This window comes from Oncorhynchus mykiss, chromosome 11 (genome assembly GCF_013265735.2).
Source record: "Oncorhynchus mykiss isolate Arlee chromosome 11, USDA_OmykA_1.1, whole genome shotgun sequence".
Lineage (NCBI taxonomy): Eukaryota > Metazoa > Chordata > Actinopteri > Salmoniformes > Salmonidae > Oncorhynchus > Oncorhynchus mykiss.
In genome coordinates this window covers 23,068,262-23,089,953 of record NC_048575.1, presented here as the reverse complement: position 1 = coordinate 23,089,953, position 21,692 = coordinate 23,068,262, and the positions used below count along the sequence as shown (strand labels likewise).

Here is a 21,692-nt window from a genome sequence, read left to right as displayed (position 1 = left end):
TCTCTCTCTCTCTCTCTCTCTCATTTTGCCTCAGTTGCAGCAAATTCATTGCCACAATGGGAGAAAAAAAAAACAGCAATAAAATAAATGCATTTATTCACAGAATATGCAAGGAGCACCAAAGGGGACTAACTCAGGGTAACAAGTGCTATTCAAGAATCCTAAATATTCATTGCTATCAGTTTGCCATATTTTAAGTTTCATGCTTATTCTACCATAACATGTCTCTTACAATGCTGTGCACAGCGCTGTAAGCACACAGCTCATCATTTATTGATGCCATACAGCCTTGCAGCCTTTTCACGTGTCCTTACATCGTTTACCATACTGCTGTATGTCAATGGAGGGGAGAGATGGAGGGAGAGAAGACATACCTTTTGTGTACTTGCTCTGAAAGAATGAGGATGTTCTGTTACTGTTCACTGAGTTCTCTAGAATATTTTGAGGCAGATGCTGCTTCAACTGTTATTTCCACATAATATTCTTCCTTGGAGTGGGCCAATATTTTGATTCACTGTTCCTTTTTCTTTGTGCATTATAAGAGCAGTTATTGATCGCCAGATCCTACAAAGTTACAAAGACCTCCTGCCCCCTCATCCAAATATTGAATAGCTAGCCCTCTGCCTTATCTTAACCACCCGAGCCATGGCCTGGTCACCCCGCTACCATCTACAAGGCGGAGACAGTACAGGTGCATCAAAGTTGGGACCGAGAGACTGAAAAACAGCTTATATCTCCAGGCCATCAGACTGTTAAATTGTCACCACTAGCCAGCCTCCGCCCAGTACCCTGCCCTGAACTTAGTCACTGTTTCCAGCTGGCTACCACCCGGTACTCTACCCTGCACCTTAGAGACTGCTGCCCTATGTACATAGTCATTGAACACAGGGTACTTTAATAATGTTTACATACTGTTTTACCCACTTCATATGTACAGTGCATTCAGAAAGTATTCAGACCCCTTGACTTTCCCCCCATTTTTTTACGTAATAGCCTTATTTTAAAATTAATTCAATCGTTTTTTTCCTCAAACAATCTACACCCAATACCCCATAATGACAAAGCAAGAACGGGATTTTTGCAAATGTATTAAAAACAAATCTGAAATATCACGTTTATATCAGACCCTTTACTCAACCACCTTTGGCAGCAATTACAGCCTTGAGTCTTCTTGGGTATGACGCTACAAGCTTGGCATGCCTGTATTTGGGGAGTTTCTCCCATTCTTCTCTGCAGATCCTCTCAAGCTCTGTCAGGTTGGATGCCAGCTATTTTCAGGTCTCTCCAGAGATGTTTGATTGGGTTCAACTCCGGTTTCTGGCTGGACCAATCAAAGATATTCAGAGACTTACTTGAAGCCATTCTTGTGTTGTCTTGGCTGTGTGCTTAGGGTCATTGTCCAGTTGGAAGGTGAACCTTCTCCTCAGTCTGAGGTCCTGAGTGCTCTGGAGCAGGTTATCATCAAGTATCTCTCTGTACTTTGCTTCGTTCATCTTTCCCTCAATCCTGACTAGTCTCCCAGTCCCTGCCGCTGAACAACATCCCCTCACAATGATGCTGCCACCACCATGCTTCACCATAGGGATGGTGCCAAGTTTCCTTCAGACGTGACGCTTGGCGTTCAGGCCAAAGAGTTCAATCTTTGTTTCATCAGACCAGAGAATCTTGTTTCTCATTGTCTGAGTCCTTTAGGTGCCTTTTGGCAAACTCAAAGCAGGCAGTCATGTGCATTTTACTGAGGAGTGGCTTCCGTCTGGCCATTCTACCATAAAGGCCTGATTGGTGGAGTGCTGCAGAGATAGTTGTCATTCTGGAAGGTTCTCCCATCTCCACAGAGGAACTATGGAGCTCTTTCAGAGTGACCATTGGGTTCTTGGTCACCTCTCTGGCCAAGGCCCTTCTCCCCCGATTGCTCAGTTTGGCCGGGCAGCCAGATCTTGGAAGTCTTGGTGCTTCCAAACTACTTCCATTTAAGAGTGACGGGGGCCTCTATGTTTTTTGGGACCTTCAATGGTCCAAATCAATTTCATTTACCACAGGTGGATTCCAATCAAGTTGGAGAAACATCTCAAGGATGATCAATGGAAACAGGACGCACCTGAGCTCAATTTCGAGTCTCATATGAAGGGGTCTGAATACTTTATGTAAATAAGGTATTTCATTTAAAAAAAATGTTATACATTGCAAAAATTTCTAAAAACCTGTTTTCGCTTTGTCATTATGGGGTATTGTGTGTACAATGAGAGGGGAAAACATTTTAATCCATTCTAGAATAATCCATAATAATGTAACGTAACAAAATGTGGACAAAGCCAAGGGGTCTGAATACTTTCCGGATGCACTGTGTATACACTCATAGAAAAAAAGGTGCTATCTAGAACTAAAAATGTTTTTTTGGCTGTCCTTTTTGGTTTCATCCAGAACCCTTTCCACAGAGGTTTCTATATGGAACCAGAAAGTGTTGGGGACAGCCACTGAACCCTTTTGGAACCCTTTTTTTCTAAGAATGTACTGTATTATATTCAGGGCTCGTCCTATCTACTGCTACACACACCTTTTCTATGCACATACTGTCCATCCTGTCTATACACAACATCATATACAAAAATATAAACCCCACATGCAACAATTTCTAACATTTTACTGAGTTACTGTTCATATTAGCAAATCAGTCAGTTGAAATAAATTAATTAGGCCATAAACTATGGATTTCACATGACTTGGAATACAGATATGAATCTGGGGTCACAGATACCTTCAAAAAGGTTGTGGTGTAGATCAGAAAACCAGTCAGTATCGGGTGTGCAGTGTGACATCTCCTTCGCATAGAGTTGATCAGGCTGTTGATTGTGGCCTGTGGAATGTTGTTCCACTCCTCTTCCATGAATGTGCAAAGTTGCTGGATATTGGCGCGAACTGAAACACGCTGTCGTACACTTCGATCCAGAGCATCCCAGTCATGCTCAATGCGTGACATGTCTGGTGAATATGCAGGCCATGGAAGAACTGGGACATTTTCAGCTTCCAGGAATTGTGTACAGATCCTTGCGACATGGGGCCGTGCATTATCATGCTGAAACATGAGGTGATGGTAGCGGATGAATGGCACGACAATGGGCCTCAGGATCTGATCATGGTATCTCTGTGCATTCAAATTGCCAATAAAATGCAATTGGGCTCGTTGTCCGTAGCTTATGCTCATACTATAACCCCATCTCCACCATGGGGCACTCTGTTCACAATGTTGACATCAATGAAACGCTCACCCACACGATGCCATAAACATACGTGGTCTGCGGTTGTGAGGCCGGTTGGACGTTGGAGGCGGCTTATGGTTGAGAAATTAACATTACATTATCTGGCAACAGTTCTGGTGGACATTCCTGCAGTCAGCATGCCTATGTAACAGTATAACTTTAGACCGTCCCCTCGCGCGAACCAGGGACCCTCTGCACACATCAACAACATGGTCTGCGGTTGTGAACATCCTCATTCTTTTAGCGCGCACCACTGCTAACTAGCTAGCCGTTTCACATCCGTTACACCTATCGCACAATCCCTCAAAACTTGAGACATTGTGTTGTGTGACGAAACTCCACATTATAGAGTGGCCTTTTATTGTCCCCAGTACAAGGTGCACCTGTGTAATCATCATGCTGTTTAATCCGCTTCTTGATATGCCACAGCTGTCAGGTGAATTAATTATCTTGGCAAAAGAGAAATGCCCACTAACAGGGATGAAAACAAATTTGTGGACAAAATTGGAGAGAAATAAGCTTTTTGTGCGTATAGAAAATGTCTACTCTGGGATATTTTATTTCAGCTCATGAAACATAAGACAAGACTTTACATGTTGCCTTTATATTTTTGTTCAGTATATACAGTGCCTTGCGAAAGTATTCGGCCCCCTTGAACTTTGCGACCTTTTGCCACATTTCAGGCTTCAAACATAAAGATATAAAACTGTATTTTTTTGTGAAGAATCAACAACAAGTGGGACACAATCATGAAGTGGAACGACATTTATTGGATATTTCAAACTTTTTTAACAAATCAAAAACTGAAAAATTGGGCGTGCAAAATTATTCAGCCCCCTTAAGTTAATACTTTGTAGCGCCACCTTTTGCTGCGATTACAGCTGTAAGTCGCTTGGGGTATGTCTCTATCAGTTTTGCACATCGAGAGACTGAAATTTTTTCCCATTCCTCCTTGCAAAACAGCTCAAGCTCAGTGAGGTTGGATGGAGAGCATTTGTGAACAGCAGTTTTCAGTTCTTTCCACAGATTCTCGATTGGATTCAGGTCTGGACTTTGACTTGGCCATTCTAACACCTGGATATGTTTATTTTTGAACCATTCCATTGTAGATTTTGCTTTATGTTTTGGATCATTGTCTTGTTGGAAGACAAATCTCCGTCCCAGTCTCAGGTCTTTTGCAGACCCATCAATTTTAACCATCTTCCCTGTCCCTGCTGAAGAAAAGCAGGCCCAAACCATGATGCTGCCACCACCATGTTTGACAGTGGGGATGGTGTATTCAGGGTGATGAGCTGTGTTGCATTTAGGCCAAACATAACGTTTTGCATTGTTGCCAAAAAGTTCAATTTTGGTTTAATCTGACCAGAGCACCTTCTTCCACATGTTTGGTGTGTCTCCCAGGTGGCTTGTGGCAAACTTTAAACAACACTTTTTATGGATATCTTTAAGAAATGGCTTTCTTCTTGCCACTCTTCCATAAGGGCCAGATTTGTGCAATATACGACTGATTGTTGTCCTATGGACAGAGTCTCCCACCTCAGCTGTAGATCTCTGCAGTTCATCCAGAGTGATCATGGGCCTCTTGGCTGCATCTCTGATCAGTCTTCTCCTTGTATGAGCTGAAAGTTTAGAGGGAGGGCCAGGTCTTGGTAGATTTGCAGTGGTCTGATACTCCTTCCATTTCAATATTATCGCTTGCACAGTGCTCCTTGGGATGTTTAAAGCTTGGGAAATATTTTTGTATCCAAATCCGGCTTTGAACTTCTTCACAACAGTATCTCGGACCTGCCTGGTGTGTTCCTTGTTCTTCATGATGCTCTCTGCGCTTTTAACGGACCTCTGAGACTATCACAGTGCAGGTGCATTTATACGGAGACTTGATTACACACAGATGGATTGTATTTATCATCATTAGTCATTTAGGTCAACATTGGATCATTCAGAGATCCTCACTGAACTTCTGGAGAGAGTTTGCTGCACTGAAAGTAAAGGGGCTGAATAATTTTGCACGCCCAATTTTTCAGTTTTTGATTTGTTAAAAAAGTTTGAAATATCCAATAAATGTCGTTCCACTTCATGATTGTGTCCCACTTGTTGTTGATTCTTCACAAAAAAATACAGTTTTATATCTTTATTTTTGAAGCCTGAAATGTGGCAAAAGGTCGCAAAGTTCAAGGGGGCCGAATACTTTCGCAAGGCACTGTACCTAAGGGATAATCCATGAGTGGCTATGTGTTGAATGGAAAATAATGAACTACATGGAAGGTGTGTTCCACGAATCGCCAGCAGAGTGGAACTGACCTTCCACAGAGTTTTGTTATTTTCCAGAGAATGCCAGGAGCCCCGAGTTGATTATCCCTTTTATGCCATGGCTATAATTTAACACATTTGCCAAATAGAAATGTGTTCATTTTCTGTTTTAGAAAAGTGTTCAACATCCACTGAAATAGCTAGCAAGTTTACTAGATACTGTAGCTACAGTGGTTGCCGTGGTAACCAAACAAACAGACTTGATAGTTTATCTAACTAAACCATCAGTATAATTGAATTCAACAATGCCAATACTGTTTTGATTTCAACTTTTACTTTCAAAAGCATCTCAAACATAGAACATGTAAGAATGAATTATAGCCATTGAATTCTACTCATTAAGCAATAAGGTCTAAGGTGGTGTGGTATATGGCCAATAAGCATTTCACTGCACCTGTGATAACATCTTCAACATATGTGTACGCGACCAATACATTTTTATTTGACCTTGCTTACTCTTTAGCCATTATAATCAAGCCAGAGAGGAGACAGCGGTCTTTGCCTGGCATTGGGTCCTCTCCATGGTCCTGTGTGTGTTATGAGTGTCAGACAGGATAGGAGCAAGTTTGTGTATGTGTGTGTGTGTGTTATTATGAGTGTGTGAGAGGGGATAGATCCAGAGGCAGTGGCCGGTGGCCTTTGCAGACCCTGAATACCAAATGCTGGTATCAAACCTCTGCATTATGCATCTTTAAAGCCCCACACAAAGTTAGCCATCGCTGCTATCTGTCGGACTGAAACCCACCCAGTTGCTTTGTAGCCTACCGCCCAGACAGAAAGGCCACACGGTCAATGAAGTGGCTTCCATTATTGTTCCATACAAATGTAAAGTTCTAATAAATGGCTTAATGTGAAAGGAAGGAAAGAAGGACTACTATTTGATGGGGGTTGTGTAGTCAGTTCCAATCATGCCCTTCAGTTCACCTTCTCATATTCACTGTTATTACTTATCCATCTGTCACATTATACTGTATGTCACATGTCCAGATATTTGATGATCTGGTTTGGGAAATTATCTGAGACATGTCTGAACCACAACAAATACTGAAACACATGAATATTGTATGCAATTCCAAACGAATAGCAATATTGTATATCTTATGAAGCACAATTGATGTTTCTCCTCACTCTGCTCCAAACAAGCTTGCACTATACAGGCCTCTAGCTCCTATTAATATACTGTAGATCTAGACTCAATAGCCATGAACTTAATTGCTCCTTTGGATGTGCATTTTCTCCCTCTAGTTGGATGAAAAGCAGACGATTCTGAGAAGCAGCAGATACTCCTGCCTGATTCCTACACATCTGTCTGTCTGTCTGTGTCTGGAATTATTCATCAAAAGTAGCAGGTGTACCGTGAGCCGCATGTGTAAGCAGGCATCACTAGAGAGAGAGGATATTTATATATATATATATATATATATACACTACCGTTCAATAGTTTGGGGTCACTTAGAAATGTCCTTGTTTTTGAAAGAAAAGCATTTTTTTTGTCCATTAAAATAACATCAAATTGATTAGAAATACAGTGTAGACATTGTTAATGTTGTAAATGACTACTGTAGATGGCAACGGCAAATTTTTTATGGAATATTTACAAAGGCGTACAGAGGCCCATTATCAGCAATCATCACTCCTGTGTTCCAATGGCACGTTATGTTAGCTAATCCAAGTTAAAAGGCTAATTGATCATTAGAAAACCCTTTTGCAATTATGTTAGCACAGCTGAAAACTTTTGTGCTGATTTAAAGAAGCAATACAACTGGCCATCTTTAGACTAGTTGAGTATCTGGAGCATCAGCATTCACAGAACAGCTTCCTTCACAGAACAGAGCAAACTGGCTCTAAACAGAGTAGAAAGAGGAGTGGGAGGCCCCGGTGCACAACTGAGCAAGAGGACAAGTACATTAGAGTGTCTAGTTTGAGAAACAGACGCCTCACAAGTCCTCAACTAGCAGCTTCAAAAAATAGTATCCTCAAAACACCAGTCTCAACGTCAACAGTGAAGAAGCGACTCCGGGATGCTGGCCTTCTAGGTAGAGTTGCAAAGAAAAAGCCATATTTCAGACTATAAATAAAAGATTAAGATGGGCAAAAGAACACAGACACTGGACAGAGGAACTCTGCTTATAAGGCCAGCATAGAAGGAATCATGTAGTAACCATAAAAGTGTAGTAACCAAAAAACAACAAATCTAAATATATTTTATATTTGAGATTCTTTAAATAGCCACCCTTTGCCTTGATGACAGCTTTGCAGACTCTTGGCATTCTCTCAACCAGCTTCACCTGGAATGCATTTCAACAGTCTTGAAGGAGTTCCCACATATGCTGAGCACTTGTTGGCTGCGTTTCCTTCACTGCGGTCTGACTCATCCCAAATAATCTCAATTTGGCTGAGGTCAGGGGATTGTGGTGGCCAGGTCATCTGATGCGGGACTCCATCACTCTCCTTTTTGGTTAAATAGCCCTTACATAGCCTGTTGGTGTGTTGGGTCATTGTCCTGTTGAAAAACAAATGATAGTCCCACTAAGCCCAAACCAGGTGGGATGGTGTATCGCTGCAGAATGCTGTGGTAGCCATGCTGGTTAAGTGTGCCTTGAATTCTAAATGAATCACAGACAATGTCACCATCAAAGCACCCCCACACCATAACACCTCCTCCTCCATGCTTTTTCCAGATTGATTGACCTTCATGTCTTAAAGTAATGATGATCGTTTCTCTTTGCTTTTTTGAGTTGTTCTTGCCATAATATGGACATGGTCTTTTACCAAATAGGGCTATCTTCAGTATAACCCCATACTTTGTCACAACACAACTAATTGTCTCAAACGCATTAAGAAGGAAAGAAATTCCCCAAATTAACTTTTAAGAAGTCACACCAGTTAATTGAAATGCATTCCAGGTGACTTCCTCATGAAGCTGGTTGAGAGAATGCCGAGAGTGTGCAAAGTTGTCAAGGCAAAGGGTAGCTATTTGAAGAATCTCAAATATATTTAGATAGATTTGTGTAACACTTTTTTGGTTACTACATGATTCCATATGTGTTATTACATAGTTGATGTCTTTACTATTCTTCTACAATGTAGAAAATAGAAAAAATGAAAAATGAATAGGTGATCTAAAACCTTTGACTGGTAGTGTGTATATATAGAGGGAGAGAGGGAGAGTAGATATGTGTAGAGGGAGAGTGAAAGAGTAGTTAGAGAGAAAGAGTAGATTGAGAGAGAGAGAGAGAGAAGCCTCAGCTTGCTGCAGTAACTGTGTATTCTAGCTGTCCATACGGGAAAACATGCATGTGGCTATGGCTGTATCTGAGCTGATGCAAAAGGCTGTGTTGAACAGATGTTTATGTGTTTGTGTATGTGTGTATGGCTGACACACCATACCCTGATGTTGGACAGACAGACGGGTTGTCAGAAGCCCAATGATGAGGAGGATGACCCAGAGAAAGATGTGTTGTTCAGAAACAACAGGACCTGTCGCTTCACTGGATAGAGATGAGGAGGGGAGGAGATGAGGGCCATGACAACAGGAGCTGTGCGTTGTGAAGGACAAGCAATAAGGTGTGAAACAATAGGAACAATGTTCAGGATGCTGGTCTTTTGTCAGATTGGAAAAGCAGTGAGAGACCAGGCTTTAAGTCTTGGCAAAACACACATGCACTTAAAGACGCACAAACACACACATTCACATACACACACACACACACCAGGGTATCAGAGAAGCTGGACCTGTGGAGTCAGTAGTGTGAGTGTTGAATCCTCCAGCCCCTTTCTGCTCATCCATTACTAATACAATGAAAGGCTCCACTAACCCCACAGACAAAGACCAGGCGTCTCATCTGGAAAGTGATTTGCGCTGGCAAATAAATTCCTGAGGCGTATGTTGTTGTGAGTGTCACCCAACATAATACTCACAGCAGTGTGCGGTGCTGCTCTCCCTCCCTGACTCACTCCCTCTAGGCTAAGTTGACTGTGATTTGCCTGAGTAGATTAGGTGGCTTTAGGTGGCGTCAGATTGCGTTTTGATGGGATACAGTGTTGAATGGTGTTCAGGGAGATGAAGATGTCGCTCCGCTGAGGTGAGATGGTCTGAGAGCGGAGGAGAGAGGGGGGAAGGAGAGAGGGAGAGAAAGGGGGAGGGATAGAGAAAGAGAGAGGAAAGGAGAGAGAGAGACAGGGATGGTGGGGTAGAGAGCTGGTTAGGGAGAGAGAGAGACTGAGTGAAAGAGGAGCGGACAAGCTTTTTGTAACCCATAACGCTCATATGGCCCAGGCAGCTGGCTGGATTAGCCCGAAAAGCATGTCATATTGGCGCTGACAACAGTCTCTTTCACAGCAGTCTCTTTGACAACAGTCTCTTTGACTTGGCTGAAGCCATGCTGACGCTCTCCAGCCACCATGTCTATAGCGGCGTCCCAAATAGCACCTTCCCAGCTAACAATTCTACAGAGAGAGAATGTTTTTGTAATGTTCCACATAATGTTCCCCTAATGTTTGAGTGTCCAGTTTTCTGTTAGTTAGGGGAACATTCTAATTTAGAAAAAAAACATCTGAGAACTTTTTTTAGCACGTTTTGGTGTTAAAGTTAAGAGAACATTACCTTAATGTCAAACAGAACTTATCTAGAATATCAGAATATACAACATTAATGTTCTAGGTGCATTCTATGGGATGTTGCAAGAAAATTCCTGTGTCCAGTTTTTTGGGGGGGGTTAGAGTATTCCATCAACGTCCTACTGAACATACACAGAACGTGGTTACAATGTTCTCAGAATATAAGAAATTAATGGTCTAGACACGTTTCATGAGAACGTTGCAAGAATATTCCTATGTCCAGTTTAAGGGTTAGGAGAATATTCCATCAATGTCCCACCAAACATACACAGGAAATGGTTGCCATGTTCTCAGAATATAAGATATGAATGTTGTAGACACGTTTCATTTGACAACATAGGGACAGGGTTGGGTAGGTACTTTCTAAACGTAATCTGTTACAGTTACTAGTTACCTGTCCACATTTTTTTATCACTAACATAACTTTTGTTTTATCCATAAGCAGTAATGTAATCTGATTACTTTCAGTTACTTTTAGATTACTGTCCCTTTAAGAGGCATTAGGAATATTACCAATTTGAACAACATCCATTGCAGGATAAATCAATGTTAGAGTTTACATAGTTGGCCATAAATGGATGTTGCATTTTACTTTAAGGTTTGGTTATGTAGGCTTCTTCTAACCCATTGCTTTCTACTACAGATAATACTATGATTACGCTATATATTTCAATTAATGTTATACCCATTGATCTTCAAGAATAGGACTTGAAAATATAGATTAGTCAAATTGTATTACCTTTCCATAACCCAAAAACAAAGTACTTATTTAGCCTACCCTGTTGTTTATGATTTTGTTGTCATGGAGGACTGATTGGGCTCATTGCTTCGAGTTGAAAAAGAAATGCTGCTCTCATGGAATGACATGCTTTGAGCACTACTGAAAGGTGTTATTAGCATGTGAGGAAATGCCATATGCTGCATTTGCTGTAGGCCTATTGTTTACGTTTTTGTTGGTGACACTTTGATATCGCGATAATTTGCAGCTCTTTAAGTGAGAGTTTGAGCATGTGTTTGAGCATGTGTCCGTTAGGGGAAGAAAAATGTATCAGCACGAAGACAGTTTGGAGCACAATACCATGGAGGAGTTCAGAAGGGAGGAACTCCCTCAAACTTTTATTCCATAGACTGGGATTCACACTATGCAGCTTTTGCAAGAGCGCATTTTTCGCAAGTTGACGTTTATTGTCATGAGTCTTGCCCTGGAGGCAGAACTGAGCAGCTTCCGCTAGATGGGCCAGCTGCAAAGTCAAGATTGGCTATTTCGTAAAAATTCATGAAAACAAAAATGTGCTTTTTTGTCTTAATTTAAGGTTAATGTTAGGAATTGGAGTTAACAGTGTGGTTAGGGTTAGCTTCAAAATGACTTTGTGGCTGTACCAGCTAGTGACCACTCTGCAGAGCTGCCTCCAGTACATGAGTCATCTCAATAAATGCCAGCTTGCACATTTTCACTGGGGTCACTAGTCGCAAAAACAATGATGAATAGGCAGCTTAAACTTCTTCAAATAATTTGACATTTTTGTCATTTAGAAGACCCTCTTGTCCAGAGAAACGTACAATTAGTACATTCATCTTAAGATAGCTAGGTGGGACAAACACATATCAAAGGCAAGTGTTGGTTCTGGAACGTTTATATTTATTTTTTATTTATATATTTTGGGGGGGGGGGGGGTGGGGGGATCATTTTAAGATACTCTTCGAAGGGGTAGGGTTTCAGGTGCCAGGACAGAGAAGCGTTTGGACTGGGCTGAGCGGGAGCTGAGAGACCTGGGGGCCAAGAGACCAGAGGTGGTTTGAGCATAGCCTGAAGGAAGGGAAGGGCAGTTCCTCTTACTGCACTGTAGGCAAGCGCCATGGTCTTGTACTGGATGCGAGCTTCGACTGGAAGCCAATGTAGTGCACGGAGGAGTGGGGTGAGATGGGATAAGCGGGGAGCCCAGCCAACAGCAAATTGCAGTAGTCCAGATGGGAGATGACAAGTGCCTGGATTAGGACCTGTGCTACTTCCTGTGTGAGGTGAGGTCGTACTCTACGGATGTTGTAGAGCATGAACCTGCAGGAGCGAGTCAGTAATTTTATGTTTGCAGAGAAAGACAGGGTGTTCTTCAGGGTCACGCCAAGGTTCTTTGCACTCTGGGAGGGCAACGCTGTGGAGTTGACAACCCTGATGAAAAGACCTTTGAGTGGGCAGGCCTTCCCCGGGAGAAAGAGCAGCTCCTTGTCGAGGTTGAGATTGATGTGGTGGGCTGACATCCAAGCTGAGATGTCTGCCAGGCACGGAGAGATGCATGTCGCCACCTGGGTGTCAGAAGAGAGGAAGGAAGTAGTTGGATGTCATCTGCATAGGAATTAAAGACGTGACCATGTGAGGATATGACGGAGCTGAGTGACTTGGTGTATTGAGAGAAGAGGAGTGGGCCTAGAACCAAGTCCTGGGGGACACCAGTGACAGTATGTGGTGCATACACAGATTCTCTCCACGTCAACTGGTAGGAGCGGATGCAATCCAAGAGTGTGCAGAGCCTGAGACGCCCAGCCCAGAGAGGGTGGAGAAGAGGATATGATGGTTCACTGAGTCAAAGGCATCGGATAGATCTAGGAGGATGAGAAAATAGGAGAGAGAGTCAGCTTTGTCAGTGCGGAGAGCCTCCGTGACACAGAGGAGAGCAGTCTGGGTTGAGTGACCCGTCTTGAAGCTTCTGGATAGGGTTAAGAAGATCTTTCTGAGAGAGATAACGAGAGTTGATCAGAGACAGCACGCTCAAGTGTTTTGGAAAGAAAATAAAGAAGGGATACAGGTCTATAGTTTCTGACATCAGATGAGTCGATTGTTGGTTTTCTTGAGGAGGGGAGCGACTCTACCCATTCTGAAGTCAGAGGGGACACAGCCAGTGGTCAAGGATGAGTTGATGAGGGAAGTGAAGAATGGGAGAAGGTCGGGGTCGAGTGGGCAGGTTGTCAGGCGGCCAGACCTCACTTGTCGCAGGATTTCGTCTGGAGAGGGGAGAAAGAGGTCAAGGCATAGGGTAGTTCTGTGTGAGTGGGACCGGTGGTCTCTAGGCTGAGTGAATGAGAAGCGAATGTCGTCAACTTTCTTTTCAAAGTGGTTGACACAGTCGTCCGCAGAGAAGGAGGGTGGGGTGGAGGATTAAGGAGGGAGGAGAAGGTGGAAAAGGGTTTCCTAGGGCTAGAGGCAGAAGGTGGAAAATACTTTCCTAGGGCTAGAGGCAGAAGGTGGAAAATACTTTCCTAGGGTTAGAGGCAGAAGGTGGAAAAGCCTTTCCTAGGGTTAGAGGCAGAAGGTGGAAAAGACTTTCCTAGGGTTAGAGGCAGAAGGTGGAAAAGACTTTCCTAGGGTTAGAGGCAGAAGGTGGAAAATACTTTCCTATGGTTAGAGGCAGAAGGTGGAAAATACTTTCCTAGGGTTAGAGGCAGAAGGTGGAAAAGACTTTCCTAGGGTTAGAGGCAGAAGGTGGAAAAGACTTTCCTAGGGTTAGAGGCAGAAGGTGGATCAGACTTTCCTAGGGTTAGAGGCAGAAGCTTGACATTTACAGTGATAATAAGTGGATTTAGCAGTGGATACAGATGAAGAGAAGGCAGAAAGGAGGGAGTGAAAGGATGATAGGTCCTCTGAAAGTTTAGTTTAGTCCTCCATTATCGCTCAGCTGCCCGCAGCTCTCAATGAGTCAGTCAGCCAACGGGCAGGAGGGGAGGGTCGAGCCGGCCGGGAACAAACCGGACAGTGTGAGTTATAGGATGCGGAAAGGGAGGAGAGTAGGGTCGAAGAGGCAGAATCAGGAGACAGGAGGGAGAAGGATTTAGCAGAAGGGAGCGAAGGGAGCGATGATAGGATATAAGAGGAGTAGTGGGAGGGAGAGAGAAGATTGTGACTGCGCATGACCATCTGGGTAGGGGCTGAGTGACTAGGGTTGGAGGAAAGAAGACAGAAAATTAAACAAAGTAGTGATCAGAGACCTGGAGGGGGGTTGCAGTGAAATTAGTAGGGGAACAGCCTCGAGTAAAGAGTAAAGCATATTGCCTGCCTTGTGAGTTGTAGGGGATTGGGAAATGGTGAGGAGGGTAAAGAGAGAGTTGGAAAGAAATTAATGGAAGACCGACATCTAGAGGTTGAAGTCAAGTACGAAGAGTGGTGAGCCATCGTCAAGAAATTAGCTAATCAAGGTGTCGAGCTCATTGAGGAACTTTCCCAGGGCACCTGGTGTGCGATAGATGACAACAATGTTAAGCTTGAGTGGACAAGTGACAGTATGGAATTCAACCATTATTGGGTTAAAACACACACATTAATTTGTCCACAACAACCACAATTCATAAGGCGCAAATAGTTGTACTGAACAAAAATATAAACGCAACATATAAATTGTTGGTCCCATGGTTCATGGTTCAATATGCCAGAATTTTTCTATACAAACAAAACATATTTATATTTTGTGCACACATTTCTTTACATACCTGTGAGTGAACATTTCTCCTTTGCCAAGATAATCCATCCACCTGACAGGTGTGGCATATCAAGAAGCTGATTAAACAGCATGGTCATTACACAGGTGCACCTTGTGCTGGGGACAATAAAAGGCCACAATGTGCAGTTTTGTCACACAACACAATGCCACAGATGTCTCAAGTTTTGAGGGTGTGTGCAATTATCATGCTGACTGCAGGAATCTCCACCAGAACTGTTGGCAGATAATTTAATGTTAATCTCTCTACCATAAGCCGCAACGTCTTTTAAGAGAATTTGGCAGTACGTCCAACCGGCCTCACAACCGCAGACCACGTGTAACCATGCCAATCCAGGACCTCCACGTCCGGCTTCTTCACCTGTGGGATCATCTGAGACCAGCCACCCGGACAGCTGATGAAACTTGAGGAGTATTTCTGTCTGTAATAACGCCCTTTAGTGGGGGAAAACTCATTCTGATTGGCTGGGCCTGGCTCCTAAGTGGGTGGGCCTATGCTGTCCCAGGTCCACCCACGGCTGCACCCCTGCCCAGTCATGTAAAATCATTAAATTAGGGCCTAATGAATTTAATTAAATTGACTGATTTCCTTATATGAACTGTGACTTGGTAAAATCGTTGAAATTGAGTACAGGTGAAAGGGATACCTAAGAGAGCAGCAGTGTGATGTCCGTATCGCCCGTAGGCTCCACCACTGCTGTCGTTCTTACCTCCAAGCCTTTATTGAAGTTGGATAATCTTTGGATTCCAACAGCATTTGCACCATTGGAAGACAGCGTGGACAGCCTATTCTTGCTCTTTTGCCGCAATCAACTTTGGTGTCATCACATTGGTCTCTGATTTGTGGTCAGACTCGCTCAGGTGGAACAAACTTAAACTTTCGCCTTTTTTCAGTGCTGATTTGAATGTCTTTGAGAAAGCAGAAAGGTGACAAATAATTTTGAATTTAAAAGTAGTCCTAGAAGTAATCATCTATTTTTTCAAAAGTATATGTAATCTGATTACAATATTTCTGATGGTAACGTAAAGGATTCAAGTTTTTTTGTAATCAGTTACATCAGTTACATCTAATCAGTTACATCTAACGGATTACATGTACCCTGTATAGGGAATAGGGTGCAATTTGGGACACGGCATATAGCAATAACTCATTACAGATTTGCATGAACAGCCTTCCAAACCAAATATACGCCAAACATGAGCTAATTTGGCTGTTACAATTGATTTGCAATCTTATATTTGTGGTGAAAGTATGGGGGTGTTATTGAAGGGATAGGAGGTAGTGGGTTAGCTATGGTTTGTTGTGGAAAGGAGCAGGAGGAGGATACTACAGTACAAGAGGACAGCAGTATTTGGTGGATGTTACCAGAGGAGACTTGATGGAAAGACAGAGGTCTCAGAAACCATAAATACAGTCATAGAAACATAGGAACATGCAGACTGTGTTAACGTGCACAACTTGAGATATGAAGTTCTCGCTTGAACTTCTGCTATTTACAGATGCCTGCACACATTAAAGGGCATCAGTCAGCCACACATGGAAGACAACAACACAACCATATCCATGAATTACCCCTATACTGTCATTAAGAAGTCTGACTAAAAGAAAAAAACAAGAAGTGTCTTCTTCTCCCAGCCTGTCAAAGCCCTAGAAAGCTCCGCTCTTCATGCATCTTCTAATGTTACACCCCTCGTTTATTTACCTGTCTCTCCCACCTCCTGAATGAATTAAAGCCTCCAGTCCAATCCCACTGACAGATGGAGCAGTTTATCACATTAGATTTAACCTCATTTAGCAGGCAGGCTTTTCTCCCATTGATCAGAGACAGACATTGTCTACACTTATTTAGATCCAGAGACTGGAACGTCCTGCGCTGTGGTAGGCCACGGAGAGAGTGAGCGATAGAGTGAGCGATGGAGAGGGGAGACTAGAATGTCTCGTGCTATGCTAGGCCACAAGGAGAGAGGCAGGGAGACAGAGAGAGCTATAGTGAGGGATGGAGAGGTGGGGAGTGACATACAGAGCGAGAGACGTACAGAGAGGGAGAGATTGCGACGGCACCTTGTAGTACCCTTAACAGTCTGTATTAATGTAATAACCTGGGAAGATAAATTAAATTACAAGATATTCACATCCCTCCATATTTCAAAAGACAGTTGGTGCAATAAAGGCCTTTCTGATTCCCTATCCTCACTCTTATTTTCCCTCTTGCTTGTAGACTTCTTGTCACTTATGGTGAACTAATCAAATTTTCCACGATGGCGTAGCAGTCGGGTGGCTGTTTTTGTCTTGTCTTGTCCCGTCCAGTGTATGTATTGTTTGCTTCGTATATATTTCGCATATATTTTTTATATTTTTAATCTCAATTTCCATCTACGGACTGAACATACTCCTCTGCAACCCGCCTCACCCAATGTGGTACGGATCTGCTATTTTTTACACATTAGAACAGGAACCCCCATCAGTAGCTAGCCAGCTAACTAGCTAGTAGTCAGTTAGCCACTGCTAGTGGTCATCATCGTTAACTTGGACATCCGCCAGCCTCAGCCCGGTCTACTCCTGCCAGCCTGCACAGCACGATATCTACCCAGAGCATATCGGACTGCTTTTCTCTACCACATCTCCGTATTCCTACTGTTAGCTCTGAACCTTCACACCGGATCATCGCAGCTAGCTAGCTGCTATCCGAGTGGCTACTCCTGGCTAATGTCTCTGTCCCTACAAATGGGCCTCAGGGGGACCTCGCAACAGGATAGCCTGTTGAAACCCCCTCGGACGGTTACGTCGGCAGACCAGTTGTAATGGATCGGCGGGGCTCCGTGTCGGCAGCAATGGGTCCAGGCCAATTGGCAGAAGAGGTATTGAAGCCCAGGAATTATCTGATGGATTTCTTCGGGTAGCCGGAAGATGGGCCTAGTTCGAGAGTAGCTCCTAACTGGTGCTTGCTTCAGGACAGAAACCTCCTCGGACAGTTACATTGGCTGACCAGTCGTGATGGATCGGCGATGCTCCATGTCAGCAGCAAAGGGTTCAGGCCAATTGGAAAAAGAGGTAATTGAAGCCCAGGAATTGCTTGAAGGATCTCTTCAGCTAGCCGGAAGATGGGCCTATTTCGAGGCTAGCTCCGGAGATATGTTAGAGAAAAGCAGTCTAATATGCTCTGGGTAGATATCGTTCTGTGAAGGCTGGCAGGAGTTTCCCAGGCTGAGGCTGGCAGATGTCCGAGTTAACGGTGATGACTGCTAGCAGTGGCTAACTGACTACTAGCTAGTAGCTAGTTATCTGGCTAGCTTCTGAAGGGGGTCCGGTTCAAAAGTGTAAGAATAGCAGATCCGTACCACATTGGATGAGGCGGGTTGCAGGAGAGTATGTTCAGTCCGTAGATGGAAAATTAGATAAAAAATAATAGAAATATATACGAAGAAAACAATATATACACGGGACGGGACAGGACAATCAAAACAGACATCCCACTGCTACGCCATCTTGGAACATACAACACTCCTTCCGTGGCCTCCAACTGCTTTTAAATGCTTGTAAAACTAAGTGCATGCTCTTCAACCGATTGCTGCCTGCACCATCCCACCCGACTAGCATCACTTCTCTGGACGGTTCTGACTTAGAATATGTAGACAACTAAAAAATACCTAGGTGTCCAGTTAGACTATAAACTCTCCTTCCAGACTCACATTAAGCATCTTCAATCCAAAATAAAATCTAGAATCGGCTTCCTATTTCGCAACAAAGCCTCCTTCACTCATGCTGCCAAACATACCCTCGTAAAACTGACTATCCTACCGATCCTTGACTTTGGCGATGTCATTTAAAAAAATAACCTCCGACACTCTACTCAGCGAACTAGATGTAGTCTATCACAGTGCCATCCGTTTTGTCACCAAAGCCCCATATACTACCCACCACTGCGACCTGTATGCAAACATATATATTCGTCGCCAAACCCACTGGCTCCAGGTCATCTATAAGTCTTTGCTAGGTAAAGCCCCGCCTTATCTCAGCTCACTGTAGCATGCGCTCCAGCAGGTATATTTCACTTTCATCCCCAAAGACAACACTTCCTTTGGCCGCCTTTCCTTCCTGTTCTCTGCAGCCAATGACTGGAACGAATTGCAAAAATCTCTGAAGCTGGAGTCTTATATCTCCCTCTCTAACTTTAAGCATCAGCTGTCAGAGCAGCTTACCGATCACTGTACCTGTACACAGCCAATCTGTAAATAGCACACCCAACTACCTCATCCCCATATTATTACTTACCCTCTTGCTCTTTTGCACCCCAGTATCTATACTTGCACATCATCATCTACACATCTACAACTCCAGTGTTAATGCTAAATTGTAATTATTTTGCCTCTGTGGCCTATTTATTGCCTTACCTCCCTACTCTCCTACATTTTCACACACTGTACAAATAATTTTCTATTGTGTTATTGACTACATTTGTTTGTGTGTCTCTGTGTTGTTTTTGTGTTGTTTTTGTCACACTGCTTTGCTTTATCTTGGCCAGGTCGCAGTTGTAAATGAGAACTTGTTCTTAACTGCCCTACCTGGTTAAATAAAGGTGAAATAAAAAGTATAAATACGCGTTAGCCAAGTCCATCAACAAAAACAATTGGACCCGTCCCTAGCTAGCCCCTACACATCCGCAGGTATACATGTATGTAAATGGTTATTTCTGCCACTGTTTCTACATTTATGTTTCTGTCTACAGGAAACGCCATCCGGCCCATCGCCCTGCGTGCTGTATCCGCCATCGCCAAAGCCCTGCCTGGCTTTCCCATCCTGGCCACTGGGGGCATCGACTCAGCGGAGTCTGGTCTGCAGTTCCTTCATGCTGGAGCTTCTGTCCTGCAGGTAACGGCTCTGCAACCATCTATCTCTCTCTACCTCTCTTTCTGTCTCTCCACTTCTCTCTCACCGCTCTATGTTTCTCTCGCGTCTTTACCTCTGCAGGTAACAGCACAGCAACCATCTCTCTCTCTTTCTCTCTCTCTCTCTACCCCTCTCTCTCTCTACCCCTTTCTTTCTCTCTCTCTCTCTCTCTCTCTCTCTCTCTCTCTCTCTCTCTACCCCTCTCTCTCTCTACCCCTCTCTCTCTCTCTCTCTACCCCTTTCTTTCTACCCCTTTCCTTCTTTCTCTCTCTCTCTCTCTCTCTCTCTTTCTCTCTCTCTCTCTCTTTCTCTCTTTCTTTTTCTCTTTTTCTCTCTCTCTTTCTCTCTTTCTTTTTCTCTTTTTCTCTCTCTCTTTCTCTTTCTCTCTCTCTTTCTCTCTCTCACCTCTCTTTCTCTCTCTCTTTCCTCTCTCTCTTTCTCTCTCTCTCTTTCTCTCTCTCTCTCTCTTCTCTCTCTCTTTCTCTCTCTCTCTCTCTCTCTCTCTCGCTCTCTCGCTCTCTCGCTCTCTCGCTCTCTCGCTCTCTCTCGCTCTCTCGCTCTCTCTTTCTTTCTTTATCTCGCTCTCTCTTTCTCTCTCTCTCTCTCTCTCTTTCTCTCTCTCTCTCGCTCTCTCTCTCTCTTTTTTTCTCTCTCTCTTTCTCTCTTTCTCTCTCTCTCTCTACCCCTATCTTTCTCTCTCTCTCTCTTTCTCTCTCTCTCTACCCCTATCTTTCTCTCTCTCTCTCTCTCTTTTTCTCTCTCTCTCTCTCTCTTTCTCTCTCTCTCTCTGCCCCTATCTTTCTCTCGCTCACTCTATCTCTCGCGCTCTCTTTTATTCTCTATCTCTCCAGCTCTCTCCCTGTTTAGAGCATCTATGCTGTTGATACAGCGAACACAATGCCATCTGGCCTCCTCCAACTCACCATATACCATTTATACTAGGGGCGGCAGGTAGACTAGCGGTTAGACTGTTGGGCCAGTAATCGAAAGGTCACTGGTTGGAATAACTGAGACGACAAGGTGAAAAATCCTTTGATGTGACCATCAAAGCACTGGTCCCTAATTTGCTCCAGGCGTGTTGTATTACTATGACTGACCCTGTAAAACAACACATTTCACTGAAGCTACAGTTGAAGTTGGAAGTTTACATACACCTTAGCCAACTACATTTAAACTCAGTTTTTCACAGTTACTGACATTTAATCCTAGTAAAAATTCCCTGTCTTAGGTCAGTTAGGATCACGACTTTATTTTAAGAATGTGAAATGTCAGAATAACAGTAGAGAGAATGATTTATTTCAGCATATTTCTTTCATCACATTCCCAGTGAGTCAGAAGTTTACATACACTAATTTAGTATTCGGTAGCATTGCCTTTAAAATTGTTTAACTTGAGTCAAAAGTTTTGGGTAGCCTTCCACAAGCTTCCCACAATAAGTTGAGTTAATTTTGGCTAATTCCTCCTGACAGAGCTGGTGTAACTGAGTCAGGTTTGTAGGCCTCCGTGCTCGTACACGCTTTTCAATACTGCCCACACATTTTCTTTAGGATTGAGGTCAGGGCTTTGTGATGGCCACTCCCAATGCCTTGACTTTGTTGTCCTTAAGCCATTTTGCCACAACTTTGGAAGTATGCTTATGGTCATTGTCGATTTGGAAGACCCATTTGCGACCAAGCTTTAACTTCCTGACTGATGTCTTGAGATGTTGCTTCAATATATCCACAAAATTATCCTATTTTGTGAAGTACACCAGTCCCTCCTGCAGCAAAGCACCCCCACAACATGATGCTGCCACCCCCGTGCTTCAAGGTTGGGATGGTGTTCTTCTGTTTGCAAGACTTTTCCCCCAAACATAACGATGGTCATTATAGCCAAACAGTTCTATTTTTGCTTCATCAGACCAGAGGACATTTCTCCAAAAAGTACGATCTTTGTCCCCATGTGCAGTTGCAAATCGTAGTCTGGCTATTTTATGGCGGTTTTGGAGATGTGGCTTCTTCCTTGCTGAGCAGCCTTTCAGGTTATGTCGATATAGGTATGGTTTTACTGTGGATATAGATATTTTTGTACCTGTTTCCTCCAGCATCTTCACAAGGTCTTTTGCTGTTGTTCTGGGATTGATTTGCACTTTTC

At 43.4% G+C, this 21,692-nt stretch overlaps 1 protein-coding gene across 2 annotated transcripts in view; it reads left to right on the top strand.

Annotated features, from left to right (window-relative positions):
- The window catches only part of LOC110535495 (dihydropyrimidine dehydrogenase [NADP(+)]), a 217,402-nt gene that overhangs the window by 156,274 nt on the left and 39,436 nt on the right, over nucleotides 1-21,692 (top strand). For both annotated transcript variants that reach the window (XM_036935201.1, XM_036935202.1), the window contains one exon: nucleotides 19,399-19,541. In XM_036935201.1, the coding sequence (XP_036791096.1) occupies nucleotides 19,399-19,541 (143 nt within the window). The remainder of the gene's footprint in view (nucleotides 1-19,398; nucleotides 19,542-21,692) is intronic.